The sequence below is a fragment of the Pseudonaja textilis genome, chromosome 14 (genome assembly GCF_049901715.1).
Source record: "Pseudonaja textilis isolate UNSWEBS1 chromosome 14, rPseTex1.2, whole genome shotgun sequence".
Lineage (NCBI taxonomy): Eukaryota > Metazoa > Chordata > Lepidosauria > Squamata > Elapidae > Pseudonaja > Pseudonaja textilis.
Genome location: NC_142003.1, coordinates 13,876,137 through 13,898,310, shown reverse-complemented (window position 1 = coordinate 13,898,310; position 22,174 = coordinate 13,876,137). Strand labels below are relative to the sequence as shown.

Genomic DNA, 22,174 nt, shown 5'->3' with positions numbered 1-22,174 from the left:
GGGTCTTCTGCTGTGAGCAGCGGCACTGGCACAATGCACCATGCGATGTCTGGCCGCCAGTGACTGCAGAAGTTGGACAGCAGCGTGACAGGCGTCGGCATGTGGGAGGCCTGGCTGCGGGGGTCCTAAGGTAAGCAGATGCTGGGGTGCGTTAGGGCAGCTCCACCACCCCCTCCACCCTAGCTTGATATTTATGCACGCGCCTCATCCCACTTCGTACAACCAGGGCTTATTTTTTGGGTAGGGATTATATTAGGCGCACCTGTAAAATACAGCTAGGGCTTATTTTCAGGATAGGTTGTATTTTCGGGCAAACACGGTATGAATGTAAGAGGGTTAATTTCCTTCCTTAGGTACCTTCTGTTCCTCTCCAAAGTGAGCTTAAAAAGTCTGTTTTTAAAAAACTTAAATAGAACATGAGTCATTCCTGGAGGGGAAAAAAAAACCTTCTTTGAGCCCTGCTTCGTTCCTGGCGATTTGCAAAATCCACCCAAGCAGATTTTTTGGCAAGAAGTGTTTTGCCCTCTGCCAACACTTTTTGCGATGTGTTTTAGCTTCCCAGCCTAGTTGGTAGTTCTAGAACTGACTAGTTGTCATCCATCTGGATTTAATTCTTAACTTTTGCAAGATTAACCATGGTCAGCTAGAAGATGTCACCTCAAGGGGTGCTCCTGCAAATAATCTTGATCCAACATGCCTGGACAGGTGAGTGGAAGAGTGGGGAGGGGGCCCAGACCCTGAAAAGAAGTGACAGAGGACACTGCAGAGTGACACTTCTCTGAGTTTGTTGGGTATCAGAATCTAAGGAGGACCAGGTTGGCTTAGAATTGGGATGGAAGACCACATGGTGTTCCACGCTAGAAGCTAAACCACTGAAAATGTATTTTTAAGAATAACAGACTGAAAGGGTCATGAAGATAAAGCTTGAGAGATGAAAATTTGAACGATGTTGCTAGGCTGAAAGCAAGGAAGACTGGCAAAAGCTCCTTTTAAAGGCAAAAATGGAAAGGGGGAAACCTGACCTAATGCAGGGATGTTCAAACTTGACAGCTTTAAGACTTGCGGACTTCAACTCCCAGAATTCCTCCTCCAGTCATGTTAGCTCAGGAAATCTAGGAGTTGAAGCCCACAAAGCTTAAACTTGCCAAGTTTGAAGACCCTTGGCCTAATGTATTCAGTCACTTGTTGATCAAGAAAAGAGAGACACGAGACTGGAAAAAGTAAATGGGCATTTTATTTTATTTACTCATCCCGTCTCTACACTGCCCACCTCACCAAGGGACTCTAGGCGTTAATCCTAAATAGGGAAGCAGTGACAAATTTGGACAAAAGTGTGAAAAATAAGGACCTTTTTCCTCTGGTGACTAAGACCAGATGTTGGAAACGTGGCCTTTCTAGGCTAATCAAGGCTGTGAAAGTGGTTGCTAAGCTGGGAAGTGAATAAGCATCCTGAAAAGATCATGGAACAATGTGACATCCCAGGAGCCGAGCTTGACTTTGTCTGACTGCATGCATCTGGTGCAAGTTTATCTTCTCTGTGGTTGGGCCGTCATAGCCATTCACAGACCAAACCTAGTCCCAAAATGCTAGAGCAAGGGTCCCCAACTCCCAGGCTGTGGTCCACTTCAGAACCAGGCCACACAAGCAGAGAGCGAGCGTGCACGGGCCTGTAATTCCACTTGCGCAAGCAATAGGTGCGCTCAGGTCTGAAGCTCTATTTGCACGAGCGGCAGACACTTGCACGCTTGTACATACGCCCACCACTCACACAAAACTATTCCCTCTTTGCCCCCGCCAGTCCAGAAAGGTTGGGGATTGCTGCACTACACAATTCCTGCAAGCCTGGCACTCAGACAAATCAGCCATCAACAGACACATAGAGATAAACAACATCTACATACCATTCAAAAAGCCAAAAATGAACACAAAAACCAAAACATCTCCTTGCTAACCATCAACAGCCAGACGAGCATCAGGATTATCTCTAGACTGACGATAAAAAAAGCAATATCCCAAACAAGGAATTACCAACTCAATCAGTAAACAACACTCTAACCAAGGACCCATCAACAGCACCCCCACCAACAATGACAGGGCAAGCCACAAGGATTAAAAAAAAGAAGATGAGAAGTGAACCCTCCTGTCTTGCAGCACTGATGATGTTACCTAGTTGGGTCATGAAAGGTCTGCAAGAAAACAACCAAAGTCAGGGAGCACCAATGACCCCACAGTTCAATCCTGAGCTACAAATATTCTATCGTTTCTTAGCTCCAAACGCTTTTGGGGTTTTTAATGTGTGCTTGCTGCTCTCTGGGGCTCGAATGATGGGGGAATTCTTTTTGATTTAGGACTTGACAGCCATTGGGGTCACCAAGCCGGGACACAGAAAGAAGATCGCCTCTGAGATCAACATCCTGAACATTCCTGAGTGGCTTCCAGAATACAAGCCAGTGAGCGGCCTCAGATCTTGCTGCACTTGGGGTGGGGAAGGTGTAAGCTCAAATTGTAAATCACCGAACCAGTAGTTACACCGGTCGTAAGTCGAGGACTACCTGCATGAGGAGAAACCAAAACTTTCTTCTCCCCTTCCCGGAGCAGAACCTGGCAGCAAAAGAGCGAAACGCTGGGATTCCTTCTGCCACCGTTGGCGGAAAGCGAGAAACCGGGCTCAAAGAGTCCAGCGGAAGCTCTTAATTAAACAGACATAATTTGAAAACTCTCCAAGGAGCTCTGCTAATCGACAATGGGTAGAGTAGCATTGCAAGGCTGTTTTAATTATGGGGAAGAGGTCAGAAATTCCTCAGGGACTTTTCAAATTACAACTGCAGTGTTTAATGCGGAAAAAAAATATGGAGGAACTATGCAGATAACACGGAAGGCGCCGATTGGACACCGATGGTTAGGATGGTGGATGGGCTCCACGGGGGGATTCTGGGGCTGCAGCCTCTTGCTCTGTGAAATGGCTTGTTAATAGCTTGTTTCTCAACCTTGGTGGCTTGAAGTGGCGTGGACTTCAACTCCCAGAATTCATTCCCCAGCCAGAATTCCGGGAGTTGGAAGTCCACACCTCTTCAAGCCGCCAAGGCGGAGAAACACTGGCTTATTATAATCCTCTGTCCCTCCCAGGCAAACCTGGCCCTCTGGCTCTCCATGATTGGTCTGGCACAGTATTACAAAGTCCTGGTGGAAAATGGCTACGAGAACATCGATTTTATCACCGATATCACCTGGGAGGATCTGCAGGAGATCGGCATCATCAAACTGGGTGAGGGGAACAGGGAGGCGCCTCCATTCTCAGCCAGAAACTTAAATCAGGGTCTTGGTGTCCCTCTGTGCGTGTATTCTGACCTTCCTCAACCACACAAAGCCAAGTCCTTGTCCCAATAAACCCCGTTTTATTTAATTTACAGTGAATTCCTCTCCAGCAAAGCCCCGGCCAACAGTCTTTCGAGGTAATTCCCAATGACAGACCTTTATCAGGCTTGAAGAATGGTCGGGCCGATATCTTTCAGACACCACAATACTTGGCAAGAATGCAGGAATGAACTAATTGTCTCCTGCAAAGCCCCACTCCCCTTTCTCTCCTTTTATTCCCTATGGAAGGGGCCATTCACTGTCCGCCTGTGGCTTTACTCCCGAGTTGACCCTTGTTCCTTAGCTGTTCCCTTCGTCTGACAGTTCTGGGCATGCGCACACTGGGAACATGCTCCAGCTATTCTTCTGCCCACTGATCTCCGACTCCGAAGGCAGCTGATAACTATCAGACAGCCCTGGCCCCATCTCTGCCTCCGATGCAGAGCCCTCGTCCGAGCCTTCCCCAGACTCCAGGACTGGCCCAGGTTCCTCCCCAACCCCCTCACTGTCTGAATCTGCTGCCAGCTCTGCTGGCCATTGATGGGCCACAACAGCAGGTTTTGGTCCCGAGTTAAGATAGAGGGCAGAGTAAGGCGTTTAAGTCTGCCTCAGTTTCTCCAATCTCGTGCCTTCAAGATGTCTTGAAGTTACAACTTCCATTATTCTGAAGGATGCCAGGCTGGGAAAGTCCAGCCTATATTGTGACAATGAAGCTGGTGTTGGGATAGGAGAAGGTGCATATAGAGGGAAGAACAGATTACCTGGGAAGAGGCACTTACAAGAAGCCATTCTACGGCAGGGATATAACACAACGTAATGTATTGGTTCAAAAGAGGCCATGTTTCTGCCAGTTAAGTATTTCCCAAGTGCTGAACACCAATATCTTAACTAGACAAGAGAAAAAAAATGTTTTTTGCTGAGGTTCCTTCAAGTGGCACAGCAGAGACTATCTGCCATTTTAATGACTGAACTGTTTTTAAAAAAATGGGAGGGGAGGAAGGAAGGCTGATGAAGATTTCTGCATCTTTAAAAGTCTGATCTTTAGGAATGACAAATTCCTTGGGGTTCTTCCAGGCATTGGAAGGGGTACAAATTCTGAGCTCTGAAGAGGAGGAAGAAGCAAGGAAGGGGTGTGTGTATGTGTGTGTGTGTGTGTGTGTGTGTGTGTGTTCCATTCCTCATATCTAATCTCGATGCCAGAGGAGAGGGACAATTATAGACACTGAAACCACTGAACCTGGGCAAGGTTGGGCATCAGCTGGCCATCCAACCAAACAGCCCACCTAGTGGCTATTGAACAGCAAGGAGCAGGAAAAACGGGGTTCAAGAAAAGTGGGGGGCCCTACCAGGACAAAATAAGGTGTCAGATCGGTGTATGTCATTTCTTCAATGGAAGAAGAAAATGGGGGTAGACCTGATATAAGGTCAATTCCAGCTCAGGGATGCTATACTAAGCTAAAGTGTTGACTTTGGGTGGGACCAAGGGGACACCTGGCAGGTGAAATGGTTGAACTAAGATCTGTGATAGATCTTTTTTTTTCCCCTTTCTCTTCAATCCTGCCTCATTCTTAGAGACTTCCTCAACAAGTCCCTGCATTTTTGGGGGGCAATGTTTTATTTACAGAAGTGGTTTGCCATTGCCTCCTTCCTAGGGCTGTGATAAAGTAACGGGCCCAAGGTCATCCTGCTGGTTTCGTGCCTGAGGCAGGACTAGACAAATGTCTTAGCCACTACATCAAACTAGCTCTCGCTCAGTAGACCGAGTGAGACACAATCGTGCTGGTTTGGAGGTTTCTTTATGAAGGCTGTGCTAGAATTTTAACCAGTTTTGATCTCTCGTATCTGCTTAGGCCACCAGAAGAAGCTGATGCTAGCTGTGAAAAAGTTGGCAGAGATCCAGAAAGCGGAATACATCAAGTATGAATCTGGGACACTGAAGAAAAAGGGTGCACCACAGTCCCAGGACACGGTGGCCATAGAGTCTCCTCCGCAGGAAACGGCCGAATGCCAGTCCCCCAAGATGTCCACTTTCCAGGATAGCGAGCTGAGCAATGAACTGCAGGTGGCCATGACGGGCACCAGTGAAGAGGGGCCCGAGAAACAGGCCAACCATGTGACGCACTTCCGGGACGGGGCTGTTTACCGGCAAGCCTCCCGCCTTATCCATGAGAACAGCCTGAGTGGGAGAGCTAAGCTGATTAGTAGCTCCCAGGAACTGCTGGGAGATGGACCCAAATCTCCTGGCCCTTCAGCGTCCAAAAGCCAGGAGCACCTAGCAGAAGAGGGGAAGGAGCCTCCGGCCACCCTGCCCAAGGAAGTGCGTAGCCTCCGACATGGCCACAGCATCAAGAGGGCAAGCGTCCCACCGGTGCCTGGAAAACCCCGGCAATCCTTCCCTCCAGCTGCAGGCCACTACACCCCTCCGCAAACTCCCACCAAGCCCCGCCCATCCTCTCCTCAGGCTTTCGGGGTGCCCCACGCCACGGCCAAAGTCAAACCCACGCCACAGTTGCTGCCGCAAACCGACCGACCCATGTCTCCTCGTTCACTGCCTCAGTCTCCGACACACCGGGGTTTTGCCTATGTCCTGCCGCAACCTGTAGAGGGAGAGGCTCAGGCTGCAGGCCCCTTGGCTCAAGCTGTGCCGGTCCTGCCCATCTCCATCCCGGTGCTGTGCCTGCCACCCCAGGCTGCAGAGAGTGAGGAGGAGGCAGGTCGGCCCAAGAAGAGAGCCCACAGTCTGAATCGCTATGCAATGTCGGACAGCGAGCAGGAGCGGGACGAGCTGATGGTGCCAGATGCTGGGCCCTACGCCACTGTTCAACGGAGGGTCGGGCGCAGCCATTCTGTCCGGGCACAGTCGGGCGCTGACAAGAACGTGAACCGCAGCCAGTCCTTTGCTGTGCGGCCCAAGAAGAAGGGTCCTCCACCTCCACCGCCCAAGCGTTCTAGCTCTGCCATCTCCAGCAACAACATGACAGATGATTTTAGCAAAGAGGGAGAGGAGGGAGAAGAGCTGGACCAGAAGCAGCTGAGTGACGGGGGCACCATAGAGACAGGCAGTGCTGGGAGTGTAAAGAGCATTGCTGCCATGTTAGAAATGTCATCGATCGGTGGAGGGGGGCGGGCTCTTGCCCTGCAAAAGGGGGGTGATGGGTACTATTTGCAGCCTGGTGTGGTTGTAAGCTCAGCCAGTCCGGAACATGCCCGTGTTGCAACTGTTCTGGCCACCGTCAAGCACAAAGAGGCCATCGGACTAGACGGAGAAGTGGTGAACCGCCGACGCACCATCAGTGGCCCTGTGACTGGGCTTGTGGCAGCTGCTCGTCGTGAACGCTCAGACAGCATCAAGTCTGGCACGGCCAAAGACGGTGGCCCCGTGGAACGGCTGCGGGCAGAGCACAGTGGGAGCGCCCCGCAGAACGGTGAAAATATCCCCTTTGCTGAGGAGGGCAGCCTGACTATCAAGCAGCGTCCCCGACAGATGAGCCTCACCAAGGCTGAAGGCGGGGAAGGCTTGGGCCATCGGCACAGCGACCTTTCCAGAGTGGAGGCCAGCGCCACTCTCAAGCGGAGGATCCGGGCAAAGCAGTGTCAACAGGACAATGTGAAGTTCATCCTCACGGAATCAGACACTGTGAAGAGGCGGCCAAAGTCGAAAGACAAGGAGCAGGAGCTGGCCCAGCTCTCAGTGTATCACAATGGCATGGGCACAGTCAAGCGCCGGCCGACCTCTGAGATGAGCAGCCAGGAGGCTGTGGCCCCCACAGAGCAGCAAGAGAGAGTGGGAGGGGCCTCAGTTCAGATCCCCCGTGAAGAAACCAAGAAGCCCATCAAGCCTCCTGTCTCTCCCAAGCCCATCTTGCCACCCAAAACCACGGGGCCTTCCACGCCAACCACTAAAAGGGCTCCGATTCCTGGTCCTGGAAGCCCAGGTAAAGCCTCTTCCTGGGGAATCCACACAGCATGGTTTTTTGTGGGGGGCTTCACAGTTGCTTCTCTGTGTTCCGAGGCTGCCAAGGGGCTTCCTTATCCATGTACATATCTAGGCACCAATAAACTGCCCACAAAGAAATGTTGGGCAACACATGGGAGAGTGTGTATGTATGGGTGGAGTACTCTGGGAATCAGACTGGAGAGTGGAGTTGTGTGCCTGAAACTGCAAGCTTGTGTGCTAATATTTCCTAGTTGCTGAATGGAAGGGGGGCATCCTTTTTATCATCTTTAATATCCATTGAATCCAGTTCTAGTAACAGCTGAACTGTCTTCCTAATGATAGACGATGTTAGATGCAGCCTTGCCAAGTAGAAACTCCATGTTACGGCCACTTCCTGTAACAGAGGCATGGCGTGTCCTGTTTGTCTCTTGCAGAGGTGAAACGTGTCCATGGGACTGCGCCACCCACATCTCCAAAGCCTATGCCACCCCCAACTGCTCCGAAGCCGAAGGTCCACCCCGTCCTCCAGTCAGTGAGTGCCAGCTGCACACCAGCACCTTCACCGGCCAAGCAGCTGACCCCCACCATCAAGCCTTCAAGCACACCTCCTTCCCTCTGCTCCAGCCCAGCTAAGCCTTTGTCCCCTGGAGGGCAGCCTCCTCAGACAGTGCCAGTCAAGCCACCTCGCTCCTCCATGGCTGGGCCCTCAGTGGAGAGCACCGAGAGCGTGCATCAGAAACTGGAGGAGACCAGCGCTTCTCTGGCTGCTGCTCTGCAAGCTGTGGAGGAGAAGATCAAGCAAGAGGATGGACAAGCAGCAGAGTAAGGCACTCCTGAGGATGGGAAGGGGTGGGGAAGGACCCTAGAGATGATTGAGGAGCCAGAAGGCCTGCAAAATGTCCAGCAGACCAGAGAGGCTGGGTGAAACAGCCACTGTTGGTTTTTCACCACAAGGAAGTGCAGCCATCTGCTGTCTTCTATGGCTTGTGCCCACTCGGGAACAAAAGTGTTTAGTAAAAAGGTGAAGGAGAGCAGAACAGGAGAAAGGCAGGGCGAGAGTACTGCTGTTATACATGCTCAGGTTTAACTAACCAAAGGACGGAGGTATTAGGAAGCTGTATTAAAGGCAAGGGTTTTGTAGACGGAGTATCAAACTCGATTTCATTGAGAGTTGCATCAAGGTTGTGTTTGACCTCGGGGGGCTGGGGTGGGTGTGGCCAGGCCATGGACAGCATGATGTCACTTGTGTTGGCGGTGCCTGTGTTCTGAGTGCTCTGCCAGCGAAAATGGGCTCCTCGGCTGTGTTTTTGGCCGCAATGGCCTCCTGCAGCCCTCTGCCAGTGAAAACGGAGCTTGGGGGGTGGGCTGTGTTTCTGTTTTCACTGGCAGAGGGCTGCAAGAGGCCACCGTGACCAAAAATGGAGCCTGGAACGGCTGTGCACGTCCCTCCCGAGCTCCGTTTTTGCTGGCAGAGGCACCACTGGCCGAACTTTCGCTGTTTCCAGTGAGGACCTACAGGCCAGATCTAAGCACCCCGCAGGCCAAATTTGGCTCACAGGCCTTGAGTTTGACACCCCTGTTGTAGAGGAATTGGGATCGGCTTAACCTCTCTGATGTCTCTCGCCTTCAGTTCCACTGCAGAATCCAAGAGTACCGTCAGCATCCTGGACGACATCGGCAGCATGTTTGATGATCTTGCTGACCAGCTAGATGCCATGTTGGAATGAGAGCTGGAGAACAGTCCAGGCCAACCTCAGGATCTGCCATGGGCACAAGGGCACAATCACCTCCATGAAGATCTTCCCTCCTCCATTTTTTGAGGTTTGCACAAAGAAGACAAGGTTACCTCAGGATTGTGTTGAAACAAACTGAGATGCTTGAGAAAGGGTTTCCTCGGAACCTGTTTTGCAAAGTGAAGAGAGGAACCACATTTGGGTTTCTTCTCCCATCCCTTCCAAACACCCGTTTGACCTTAGAGATCATCACAGCATGACTGCAGTTCTCCTCCTGCAGCGGAGTCGGAGGTCAGGGCGGCCTGGGATGGGCAGAGCTTCCATGGCAATGGGAGAAAGTGAGCTTCACACTTTCTTCAGCACAGCTTTCCAGGCGAAGCTACTCCGTCCACTCCAGAGTGGCTTTCCCCCTCATATATAATACGTACGAATTCCTTCCCCCTCTCTTCTCCGGATCAGTCCTGAGTTGTTACTGTCCCAATACACTATCAAAGTATGTGGCACAAAATAAGTATTAAGTCTTCTCTGGTTCTTCATGTTTTCCGTTTGGGGTGAAATCTCGTCTTAGCAATGACTATTGCCTTCTGTGTTGGGTGTTTCTGGACTGCACACCGCATTTCCTTCTATGCCCAGCTCATGCGCCCATCTGCCACCGCTGGAGATGCTGGTAGAGGCAGCCATGGAAGGGAACCTGAGGGAACCTGTGAGTCGGGGTAGGGGTGGGGTGGGGGAACCTTCAGCAAGCTGCATGCTTCGTTTCTTTGTCCTGAAGGTGTTTGTCTTCTCCTGGTGATGATGAAGCTGTGACTGTAAGAAGTTTCGTTTTGTTAACACGTTCCCCTTTGAGATACAAGCTCTTTTTTCTGTTGGTTTGCCTTGGAAAGCATCATTCCGGGCAAAAGCTGTGCAAAAAGCTTTGGTATGTTTGCATGATCGATAAAAGTGTTGAAATACGAAAAGAAAAAAAAAACTTGGGTGGGGGTGGGTGGGGCAAAAGCATCCTGGCCAAAATCTCCTTGTACATAAGCTCACTGATGGCTTCTGCAGCTGCCAAAGAGAGATGGCAAATCTCTCTCTCTCTCTCTCTCTCTCTCTCTCTCTTTATTTTTTTTTTAAAACCCCTCTCTTGAGGCAGTTCTGAGCACAGGGACTTGTCCTGCACTTTCTATTGCTCTAAGGCACTTCTGTCCCAAAGAGTCCGTCACCGGTTGAACCGTTTAGCCTTCTTAACCTGCCACAACCGTTGGGAGCAAGGCTGGGAGAAGACATCATTGACCAGGCAGTTGACAGACAAGGAACAATAAACCATCTCCATGTTCTGGAAACCAAGGGCGATGGTGGTTCTGTATTCCTGTGGAGGTTTAATGGAAGAGAGGCCTCCTCTCTTGGGTATTACACCCGCGGTTTCGGAAGAGGCAATCAAAGGAGGCTCAGCCAAGACTGAGTGGATTGCAGCCCTTGGCTAGAACATGCCTTGTGCTCCTGACTCACGGCTGACCCTTGAGCCGTAGGTCTTGTCCTGATCGGTCCTGGTACCCGCGAGGGATCTTCTGGCAATCAGTTAGGAAAGGGCTTCCTTGAGAGGAGGGATCCTGCCGAGTGCAGCACTGCTCTTTCTTTCCAGAAAGGGGCATCTTCCAAGAGGATCACAATTTTTGCATACCCGAGGGTTGCTAGTCTGAAATTCTACAATGTATGCCAAAGTTTATTCTTAAGAGCCTTCTCCATCTTCCAGGTATGTTGGGCAGAATTGCTGTTTTCGTTACTCCCCAGGCAGTGTAAGCACCACCACTTGGTATTGTGGCCAATTCATTTTCTATTTTCATTCCACCAGCTTGAGGCTTCTTAGAGTGAGTAAACACCCTGGGGGTGGGAGGAACAAAATGTCCTGCCAATTCAGAACTGTCTGCTGTCCTCAGGTTTCCTTTGGTTTATTCCACTTGCAAATTGGAAGGATCTTGATAGGGAAATAGGGAAGACCCTCGGATGCAAGAGGAATGCTTGAATGTTGCAGTTGGGGAAGGACACTGTCTGGCTCCTACTTCGGATGGATGAGCTTCTCGGGATCTCCTGGCATCTTCAAGTTGCATAGGAAGGCTTGGATCGCCCTCTGGCCATGTTCTCAGTGAGATGCTCCACATCAGCTTCACTTGGTCTTCCTTCTTGTGGAATTTATAAAACACCCTGGAGGTTTTTTGTTGTTGCATTGCAATGGCAAGAAACAGCATTTTACAAGGAAAGGTAGATCATTTTACTTGAACCATTTACCGGGTTCCCTAACCTTGTGCCCACAGGAGCACTCTGTTTTTTTTAAGGCTTTGGGGCAAGTGTCCAAGACACACTGTCCTTTGTCCAAGGCCAGTGGGAGCGTTCTTAAACCTCTGACTGCTGTTTCCAAATGACTCCTTTGCCTACAAATCTCCATCAAAGGAAATTCCCCTAAGTACTCAGAAGGAATTTTGCCAGTGCCTACTTATTTTCGACTCTTAGAATGCGTTTCCTAATCTCTAGCCTAAACTGGCTTTTAAATGTTTTCAGCTGGTTATATTTCTCTCCCTCATGCCTGTTTTTGTACTTCAGAATAACTGTGGCCATATTTCATAAGTCATGCTTCTGAGACCAGAATCACCTGAATCATCTTCCTTTCCCACAGAGGAGAGTACCGAGGTGCTAGCTCGCTTAAGGCTCTTTTCCCCGAACTTTCTATCTTCCGGGAATGGAGAACTTACAGAGCGACCATCTCCAGCTGGGAATCAACGGAGGTTCTTTGGGAGATCAGAGGGAAGAGAAGGCTGGGAAAGTACCTCTTCGCACTGCTGCCGTTTGATTTGTAGGGCATCTGTTTTGATCGTGGGATGGAGCCCTCACCCTTCATCTCTCCTTCCTCTTATCCGGTGTAGCTCTTAGCTCTGCCTTGCTGCTGGGTTCTTGGTTTCCTGTCCATTTCACTCCGCCGTGTTTTGGTTTTTGCTTTATCAAATCCCCTGGCAATAAAGGAAAACAAACAAGAGCTACCATTTTCAGGGAGATCTTGGGAGCTTTGTCTTGCAGGCTCTTCTCAGACAACATGGCGAGGGCCTGGGGTTCTTGAGCAGGCGGCATCTCACGTTCTTATGGCTGTTTTCAGCCAAACTGAAAAATATCAGCGATAGGAACAAAACTTAGGTGTGGGGCTACCGCAACGCTCTCGTCTCTTAGAATATCCGTTCCATCTTCTTGACTGGCAGCCCAACCTCCAACATGGGACCCGTTCTTCACTGATGTGATCACGACATGCTGGGTTCCTTCCTCTTTGTCTCTCCACTCAGCAAAGGCACCCAGAACAAAGCAGCCAAAAGAAACGGGGGAAATCTCCCTTCGGCTTGCTAGACTTCCCACCCATGGATTTCAATCCGTCTTGGCTTGGAGTAAGATCTCAGGAGAACTCTTCGTCATCTTCTGGTAGAGCTACCTTTTTGAGAGACGTCACGGAGCTCTTTTCACTTTAAAAGAGTAGTGTTGAGTTGTGGTGCTGTTTCTTTTATTAGTTCACTGGTAGCGCTCTCCTCTCGAGACAGCCGTGTTAGGAAAAGTTCTTACGTGTGCGGAGACTCACACAGCTTTTCCTTTGGAAGGGGATGAAAGGGATGAAGAAAAAAAAAATATAAGCTATATAAAAAAAAGTATTTATTGGAAGAAAAAACTATTTAAGTGGAGCTTCCCCCAGAGATAAATAACAAAAGAAGGAAAGGAATTTAATATATATATATAAAAAAGATTTTAAAATATTATCAATTGTATATTGAACAGTTTTAAAATATAAGATTGAAAGAACTGGAGTTTAGCTTGACTATTAGACTTATAATAAGCTGTTTGTCTTGTGAGGTCATTTTAAAAAAAGTAGCACAATGTTTAAAAAGGTAGTTTATCTTTTTCTTTTTTTTTCCAAAGCGTGCAAAACATTATGTTATATGGAATTTTTTTGCCATTTTCTTTTTACAGTTTTATTGAAAATCAAAGGATGTGCCTTGTTTTAAGAAGTTTTGTTTAATCTTACCTGAAAAATGTGCATTCTTTTGTGTCTTTTTTTAAGTTGGATGTACGTTTATATGCGCCTGTGTATGTATGTATGCGAGTGTGTTGAAGTGCACGCGTGCGGAAATCACTTAACATATGCCCTGCTGTATAATAACATACAAATGGGGGGTCAAGTCCAGTTTAAACATGGCTATTAAGTCTGAAACACCCTATCTGGTTTCCTTGAGCTGTGGTTTTTGAGAGCTAGAATTGCTGTGTGAATGTTGTTCCTGTTTTTTTTTCTTGAATATGGATAGTCTTTGCTGATATCCAAAATGTGTCTGGCACAACTTTGAAATTTCTTAATTAAAAATAAAAAGGCAACATAACAATAGCTGTTGTAAAGAGAAACAAAATGTATAAGAAACTATTCCAAGATTCTAATGCTGGATATATACATACTATATATATAATATATATATATATACATTATATTTTTATTATTAAGTTACGGATACTGTATTGTATTCCCCTTTTGTCAAAGCTATGCATTTTCTGCTTCTAACCTTTTCTTGCTGCACACATTCCACCAGTATTACTTCTATTAATAGCTTTGTGATGGTGTAATTTTTTTTGCTGCTTCTTTTTTAAAAAGAAGCTATCTGGCTATCAATATTTAAAGACAAAAACAGGGAAGAAGGCCCTGCTCGTCTCTAATACAGATACATGACATTTGCTGTTAAAGAATACTTTTATTGTTGAGGTCAGAAAGAAAAAAATCCCACCTCGGAGGCACTAACTTTGGGGGGGGGAGGGGGGGCGTGGGGTCTGGCTGCTTTGGTGCAGAGGGAGTGACGGGCTCGGGCTGCAGCTCAGTCCAGGCCAGCAGCCGTGTGGATGCATTTATGACCATCGGTGCTTAATAAAACGTCCAGATTATCTTGGCCCGCTCAACTCGTGTTTTGGCTCCAGCTGGAGGGGAGGAAAAGCTTCCGCTGTGTGATGGGAAAGGGCTGCTGGGGCCCAGCTGGAGCCACGGTGGAAGCTGCACATCTTCAGGGAACCAAAACGTGCGACAAAATCCGTGAAGTCGACTCTTCTACATCTCCCACTTGTTACATCGTACTGAACAAGGGTATTTGCACAGAGAAAAACATAAAACAAAAACAAACCGCTTCCAATTATTTGTGTCACTACAAATCCCCTACCGTAATTCAGAGTTTTTGGGGTTTTTTGGCAATGCAGTGGCGACCCAATGCAGCTAAGGGAGGCCTTTCCTCCCTGCCAAAGAAAGTGGTCAGTGCCCAGCTTGCGGGCAGTTGTTGCCCTGTCGTTGTCCCCTCGATTCCTACCTCTAAACATTGTCTCAGCATTTCTGAAGTTGGATGCAAAGACAATTTGAGCTTCGTGATTAAAAGGGCAACTTAAGAAGCAGCATTCTGGGAAATAAGAATGCCACACATGATCCATTAGACCTAAGAAACTGAACAGGTAGGTCACAGGTGGCAGTTTAGCTGGCCACAGGTGATGCCACGTAAGCCCCCAGCAGTGCATTCAGCCTTTTGGGTGCTGCAAGAAGCCCCATGCACTAGGTGCAAATAGCTTTGCAGGTCATGGGATTGTTCTATTTACCGACTAATGGCAACCCAGGACGTGCTCATCACAGATCAGCCAGGGAGTTTTGAATGGGTACCCCTCAAGATCCATGGAAGTCAGCCTTGAATTTTTGGGGGGGTGGGGGAAGGCAGGGTTCATTGGCTGAAATGCTTCAGGTTTGTCAATGAGTCGTGCTGGCCTAAAACAATGGTCCAATTTTATTGGTAAGGAAGAAATAATCCAAATCTATATCACAATTTTAAAAACAGTAGAAAATGTCCGTAAAAACACAACCGTCGGCTCTCCCGCCTTGCCCAGGGAGGCCATGATGATGGGATGCTCTGAAGAAGGGGAGGGAGGGGGGAGGGAGGTTTAGGATACCTGATAAGAAGGGCTGGACTGGGGACACAGAAATCGTACCGGGTTTACATGACAGGACAATGGGTTTTATCCCCGGCTGTGGCCACAAATGAAGGAGCATAGCAAATAATTTAAATATACCAGGACAGAGATTGAGGCGACTGTGGCTGCTCATGCAGACCGATCCAAGCCAGCTTTGTAGAAAATCTGCTCTTGGAGATGATCTACTGACGAGGAGGAGTAAAGACTTCGTTGCAGGAGTAAAGAACCGCTTGCAGCTGGGCCGGTGTCAGGGAGAGCCAGGCCAGGAACTGCAGCTGGAGTGGTGCATTGGGTAAGGAGTGTGTGTGTGTGTGTGTGTGTGTGTGTGTGTGTGTCTTCCTCCCTGGGAAGGCGCTGCTGCAGAAGGGAGAGTGCGCTGAGGTATGTGGCCCAAAGCTCTTGCACAGCTGGCTGGGGAGGGGAAGGCCCACCGAGAAGGAACACAGCACATCTGGAGGGCGTTTGGAGTGTAGGGAAGTGAGCCAGCATGTATTTGGCAGCATGGTGTCCGAAATGGGTCCTAGCAGGTCCAAACCTGTTGGGGAGAGAAATGTCAGCAGGACCCAAACTCCCATCATTGAGCAGAGCAGTGTTTCGAAACCTGAGCTACTTTTAAGACCTGAGCCACTTTAAGATGCCTGGACTTCAACTCCCAGAAGTCCAAGCGTCTTAAAATTGCCAAGGTTGAAAAAACACAAGTAGAACATAGAGGCGACCAGTGGTGGGTTTCAATTTTTTTTTCCTCCTGGTCCAGAGAGCTCGCTTCGCACGTATGCGCAGGGCTCAAATAAGAAAGCGTGCAGGTGGGCGGGCGGGGCCAGCCAGAGGTGGTATTAGCCGCCTCTCTGAACCAGTCAAAATGTTCGCTACCGGTCCCCCAGAACTGGACCGAACCGGCTGATTACCACCTCTGCAGGCAACTCTCATTTGACATGACCTGATCCAGCCCAGGTCCTGAGCACCAGGTCTGCCTACCAGCTGCCAATCCTTATCCAAGGATCTTTGGGGTTCTGCTAATGGCTTCTTTCTGTCAATAGCAATAGCCCTTAGACTTATCCACCGCTTCACAGGGCTTTTACAGCCCCCTCTAAGTGGTTTACAGAATCAGCCTCTTGCCCCCTCAACAACCTGGGTCCTTATTTGACCCTCCTCGGAAGGACGGAAGGCTGAGTCAACCGGGAGCCTGGTGGGATTCAAACTGCCAAATTGCAGGCAGCCGGCAGGCAGCAGAAGTAGCTTGCAGTACTCTGTGCCATTGTGCCACAGAGGCCTCCCTGCTCAACATTAAAACATCTGTGTGTGTATGTAACTCGTGGCAGGGGGGAAGCAAATCTCATGTAAACTCCTGTTTGTGAGCGGGTCCCCTTCCCAAAAGGAGGAGAGCGCCAGAAAAGCCACGTGTGGTACGGAAGTCAGCTACGCTCCTTACCGTGTCTTAGATCGTGATGGGTGACTGGGTCCCTGCCTAAGCACATCTTGGCGTGCAGAAGTCCCCCGGAAGGCACGAGACTTGGGACTCAGTCACATTTTGCCCCAAACTAAAAGGAGTGCTTCTTAAAGAGGTGATGAGCCCACTCTATGGCTTCCTCCTCCTCCTCCTCCTCGTGTAGCATAAACACATCTAACCAGGGCTGCTGAGGTGGAGCTCCCAGGTGTCACCTGCAGGGTGGGCTTCAAAATTTTTAGCCCAGTTGCTAGGTGGGCGTGGCCATGGTGGGTGTGGCCTTGTCGGTCTCTGGGGGCGGGGTGGCGTATTTGCCCTCCCCGAGCTCCTGAGGCTTTCCTCGAGCCTTCGGGAGGGCAAAACGGCCTCCCCTGGCTCCAAAGGTTCTCTGGAAGCCCCCCGAAAAGGACCCATTTCCAACCTTCTCAAACTTCCGGGAGGCCCGTTTTTCACCCTTCTTGAGCCTCTGCACGTGCCCTGCACTTACCTGCATCCGAAACAGGCCACGTGGCGACTCCTGGGAGGGGAGGGGCAGGGTACACGGGGCCAGTCAGGGGTGGGATTTGGGAGGTTCTCCAAACTGCACAGAATCGTAGCTAGGGGCTCTCCCACCCACCACCCACCCCAAACCCCCAGCAACCCTTCCCTGGTCACCTGGAAAGGAAGCTAGCTCTCCCTGGTGCTTCCAGGAAAACAAGTGACTGCGCTGGGTGCTGGGACAACCCAGCCGGAGGAAACTAGGAAGCCACCTGCGAAAACGGCTCTGAGACAACTGGAAATTTGATTAACAGAGTTGGAAGGGGGCTTGTAGGTCATCTAGTCCAACCCCCACCCCCCACCCCCAAGCAGGAGACCCTACACCATTTCTGACAGAGGGCAATCCAGTCTCTTCTTGAAAGCCTCCAGGGATGAAGCTCCCACAACCTCCGAGGGCAACTTCTGCTCCATGGGTTGATTGCTCTCAATGTCAGAAAGTTTCTCCTTATTTCCAGGTTGAATCTCTCCTCCTTGTTCAGTTTCCATCCATTATTCCTTGTCTGGCCTTCAGGTGCCTTGGAGAATAGCTTGACCCCCTCCTCACTCTGGGGCAGCCCCTCAAATATTGGAAGACTGCTACCCTGTCTCCCCTGGTCCTCCTCTTCACTAGAGGGGGCCCTCTTCCTCTTGCTGAGAGCTCCCCCCCACCCCAGGACATACCTTGACGGTGCTGTCAACCGCCCCGGAGAACAAGCGGCCCCTTGAGACGGCCAGGGCTGTGACGCTGCCCTGGTGGCGCAGGAGTGTCTGGGTGCAGATCATGTTGTCCATACTCCATACCTGGAGGCAGAGAACAAGCCAAGACAGTGACGGTGGATCACCATAGCGGACTGTTTGTGGCCTGGATTTAGGCAGACAATGGTGTTGAGCCGTGGATCCCATTCTCTGCCTAAATCCAGGCCATACACAAACTCTGCACCTCCACATTTCGTGTGGGGTTAGGATGTGCATCAAATACAGCTGAAGGACCTCCAAAACTCACCCCTCCCTCAACTGGGGCATTTGGACAAAGGCCGTTAACATTCTGCAACTGCATAAGGCATTACAGGTAAGGAGAGGTGCCATGGGAGTGGCACAGAGGTGAAGACACTCGCCTCCCACTCAGAAAGTTAAGAGTTCAATCCTAGGTAGCAGCAGGTGTTTATCAGGGCAGAAAGAGAAAATATTGGCTGTGAACTCTGTGTGGAGTCAGGAAGGGCTTCTGGCCAGTAAATATGCTCAGTTCTATTCTGTTGCCTCGACCGCAGCCCAAAATGAGGGATTACAGGGTTGTAAAAAGGAAAAAAGGAGGAGGAGGAGGCGCCATGGCCTCCACTGCCCTTTCCCTCTCTTAGGTTTGGGAACAAAGAGATACTCAGGTTGGACTTCTGTCCCTCAGAACAATCCTCTTGCTGTGGGAGGGCCCTCCACGATCCCGAAAATTTCTTACAAAATTGTACTTAGAAATAAGTTATAAGGGGAAACCACTAGGATACAAGGGGGGTGGAGAATAATCATACTGTACACACAACGTAACATACAAATAATTGAAATCAAATCAAATCCATTTTAGTTCTTTTTCTGCTTGCCTCTACATTGTTATTTTCTTTTAAATTGTTTGGGCCTGGCCTAACTTTGGAGAAATTGATTCCAACAGGACAGTACCCGGAAAGAGCTCCCCCTGTTCTCCTGCGGTGCAATTCATTCCGAAGGTTTTGGAGAAATGAGATTAATAACACACACACACACACACACACACACACGAACTCCCTCAAGCAGCAGAGGGTGCTGTTGGTAGAGCCAGGCTGCTGAAGAGACCTGGGGCTGGGATTCAGGGATCTGGAGCCCAGCTGCCTGCTTGCTAAGAGAGTTCAACTTCATCAAATTACAATAGACACTGAAAGATTTAGAATAGAATAACAGAGTTGGAAGGGACCTTGGAGGTCTTCTAGTCCAGCCCCCCTGCCTAGGAGGAAATCCTACACCACTTCAGACAAATGGTTACCCAACATCTTTTTAAAAACTTCCAGTGCTGGAGCATTCACAACTGCTGGAAGCAATTCATTTCACTGATCAATGGTTCTCACTATCAGGAAACTCCTCCTGAGTTCCAGGTTGCTTCTCTCCTTGATCAGTTTCCACCCATTGTTTCTTGTTCTGCCCTCTGGTGCTTTGGAGAATAGCTTGACTCCCTTTCCTTTGGGGCAGCCCCTGAGATATCTGAACACCGCTATCATGTCTCCCCTAGTCCTTCTCTTCCCTAGACTAGCCATGCCCAGTTCCAGCCACCAGTCTTTTTATGCTTTAGCCTCCGGTCCCCGAATCATCTTTGTTGCTCTTCTCTGCATTCTTTCCAGGGCCTCAACTTATTTTTTACATCGTGGCGACCAAAGCTGAATACAGTATTCCAAAATGTGGCCTTACCAAGGCCTTATAAAGTCATATTAACACTTCGCGTGATTTTGATGCTATCCCTGTTCATGCAGCCTAGAACCGTGTTGGCTTTTTTGGCAGCTGCTGCACATGGCTGGCTCGTATTTCAATGGAGGTCCACTAGGACTCCGAGGCCCCACCCTGTTAATCTATAATCTAATCTAATCCCTCTCACAGTCACTACGATTGAGCAAGGTACCACATATGTTGTACCTGTGCATTTGATTTTTCTTGCCTCAGTGTAGAACCTTCCTTTCTTCCCCCTTGAATTTCATTTTTTATTTTCATCGGTTAGGATGTCTCCCACTGCCAGTTCTCCTTTTTTCCCATGGTCTTCCTCTGGGCCCCTCGCCCTGAACCAGGGGTGGGATTCAATTTTTTTAACAACCAGTTCTGTGGGCGTGGCTTGGGGGGTCATGTGACTGGGTGGGCGTGGCTTGGTCATGTTATTGGCTGAGCGTGGCCAACTCAATACCACTCACATCGAGGCACGAATCTCCTCGCCTGGCCTCTCATGACTGTGAGGATGCTGCAATAGTCGTAAGTGTGAAAAATGGTCCTAAGTCACTTTCTTCAGTGCCATTATAACTTTGAAGGGTCACTCCACACAAGCAAAGTACCAGCAAAGGAGGAAAAAAAAACCTCCAGAGAAGTTCCAGAGACAGGAAGTCTAGTCCTGCCAAGAATGTAATTAACAGAGAGGCAGTTTCTGTAAGCAACCCCAGAATGTTTCCTTCCTGCCTTCCTTACAGGATTAGGCCAGTAATTTCCTCTAACAACCGCTTCTCCAAACTGCTTGAAATGTTAACAACCGGTTCTAGCAAATAGGTGCAAACTGGTAGAATCCCACCCCTCGCCCTGAACCAACCACTTGCTGAGCCCCCCACGTACCCGCAATGACCGATCATACGAGGCGCTGAAGACTTTGGTTTGGTCCGGCGTAGAGATGACTGCCAGAGCGTACACGGTGCCCACGTGTCCTGTGAGCGTGCGAACCTGCTCTTTCGACTCGATATCCCACACCTGGTTCAAAAGGGACCAACAGCCGAGTATTACCTTCCCATTGCTTCCCCCTTTTGATTCCGGTGGCTCTAGCCATCCGGTCTGCTTGCCAGATCCCAGAAAGAGAGGACTGGAGGGTCTGGGGAAGGGCTGAAGGTGGCCCCACTGACCCCTTCTTCCTGGGCTTTGGCCATCCTTACGTGAATGAGATTTTCGTAAGTGCCACAGACGATGTGATGGTTGGTGACCGCGATGGAGTAGACGCTGCCTCCAGATGTCTGCAGGACGTGTACACATTCCAGGTTCCGGATGTCCCAGATCTGGAGCAGAGGAGAGAAAAGGGATGGAATCTTCTTCCTGTTGTGGTTAGCCGGCAGCAGGTACGGACGGCTGAGGAGAGCGAGGACTCAGATGAGGGGCCAGGACCACTAGGGAGTGGATTGTTGCCTTCAGAGATTGTGGGGACTGGCAACAGCGATGAGGAGGTTCCCGAAGAGCCTGTGCCAAGTGCACATGCACGAAGGATTGCTCGCAGGAAAGAGCAGCTGCAGCAGCACGAGCGACTCGGGAGTAAGGCTGCAAGGTAATGGCCCCTCCTTCAAGAAGATAAAAGCCAGCTGTGAAACAAATCTTCTTTGCAGAAGGCAAAGACGTTTTGAAACTCCAGCCTCGTGGACATTACAGTATCTTAAATTGGTATTTGAAGACTCTTCTGTTGTGATATATTTCTTATCTGTGGTTCTTGGCAGCCTCGCACAGTTTTGGTGAGGCTTGTGCTTATCAAAGTTAATTAGTTTGCAGCAGCCTTTTAACCGGGGATTTGTAAGAATCATTAAAAGGTTTCTGTTCCCTTTGGTTCGTGTTTGTTTTATTGGAAAAGGGTTTGGGTCAGAACACTTCCCAGGCTGCAAAGAGCAAGTGGAGCATCTGAGAGCCACACCTACCTTAATGGTTTGGTAGGAGCCACTGTACAGGTGATTCTGGGATGCCACAAGTGCCCGGACCCAGTGGTTAAGGCCGGTCAGCTCCTTCTTCAGTTTCAGCTCAGTGCCAACAATGTCCCAGACCTGATGGGTGGAAGGAGAGCCAGAATCAGGCCTTCAACAGCGATGTACAAAAACACTAGTATACTAGACTAGTATAAAATAGTAAAAATGCGGTAAGAATTAAAAATGTTAAGATGGGGAATGTTAGAATTTGGTATATGATATCGATTAGTAGGATGTAAGAATAGAATATTAAAAGGAAAACAATGAATAAGTATAAACTGCAATGGTTATTGCATGAGAGAGATGACACACTCTGTTCAAATGAAAGATGGAATGTTTGTATAAATAAAATTTTAAAAATACAAATAAAACATCTTTTTTGAAAGTAGCGTAATCCCGGGTTACATTTCTTCGTACAGACACAAATTCAATTTCATGCTCATTTTTATGTTCTATTCCATATCTTATTACTGTTTTACATTTTCTACATAGCTTCTCCCCTCTTTTAATTTTCTCAATTTTATTTTAATTATCTCATCTCAATTCAAATCATTATATTTGTATCTTTTGTCTGTCCTGTTTTAATTTCATTATTATCTTTTCTCATTAAACAAAGTTTCTCCTGTAGTTGCTGATTGGAGTATGACACCTTTATATCTTTTAAGTTTATCCATTTAACTCTTATTTAGGCTTCAATATATACCTTAAAGTTTTAACATTCAATATAATACATAACTTCCATTCGGATTCTGCTTGGTACATTCTTAAAATA

The 22,174-nt window shown here is 48.9% G+C and overlaps 2 protein-coding genes across 5 annotated transcripts in view; one reads left to right on the top strand and one right to left on the bottom strand.

Annotated features, from left to right (window-relative positions):
* The window catches only part of CASKIN1 (CASK interacting protein 1), a 125,699-nt gene extending 110,722 nt beyond the window's left edge, over window positions 1-14,977 (top strand). Inside the window, 5 exon segments of the mRNA XM_087912619.1 lie at window positions 2,349-2,450; window positions 3,127-3,265; window positions 5,205-7,289; window positions 7,726-8,113; window positions 8,922-14,977. Coding sequence (XP_087768745.1) covers window positions 2,349-2,450; window positions 3,127-3,265; window positions 5,205-7,289; window positions 7,726-8,113; window positions 8,922-9,018 — 2,811 coding nt within the window. The 3' untranslated portion in view covers window positions 9,019-14,977.
* TRAF7 (TNF receptor associated factor 7) overlaps window positions 14,816-22,174 on the bottom strand; it is a 49,091-nt gene continuing 41,732 nt past the window's right edge. For all 4 annotated transcript variants that reach the window (XM_026704071.2, XM_026704074.2, XM_087912606.1 and 1 more), the window contains 5 exons: window positions 21,358-21,480; window positions 20,614-20,733; window positions 20,303-20,434; window positions 17,660-17,779; window positions 14,816-15,553 (listed from right to left, as the gene is read on the bottom strand). In XM_026704071.2, coding sequence (XP_026559856.1) covers window positions 15,539-15,553; window positions 17,660-17,779; window positions 20,303-20,434; window positions 20,614-20,733; window positions 21,358-21,480 — 510 coding nt within the window. In that variant the 3' untranslated portion in view covers window positions 14,816-15,538. The remainder of the gene's footprint in view (window positions 15,554-17,659; window positions 17,780-20,302; window positions 20,435-20,613; window positions 20,734-21,357; window positions 21,481-22,174) is intronic.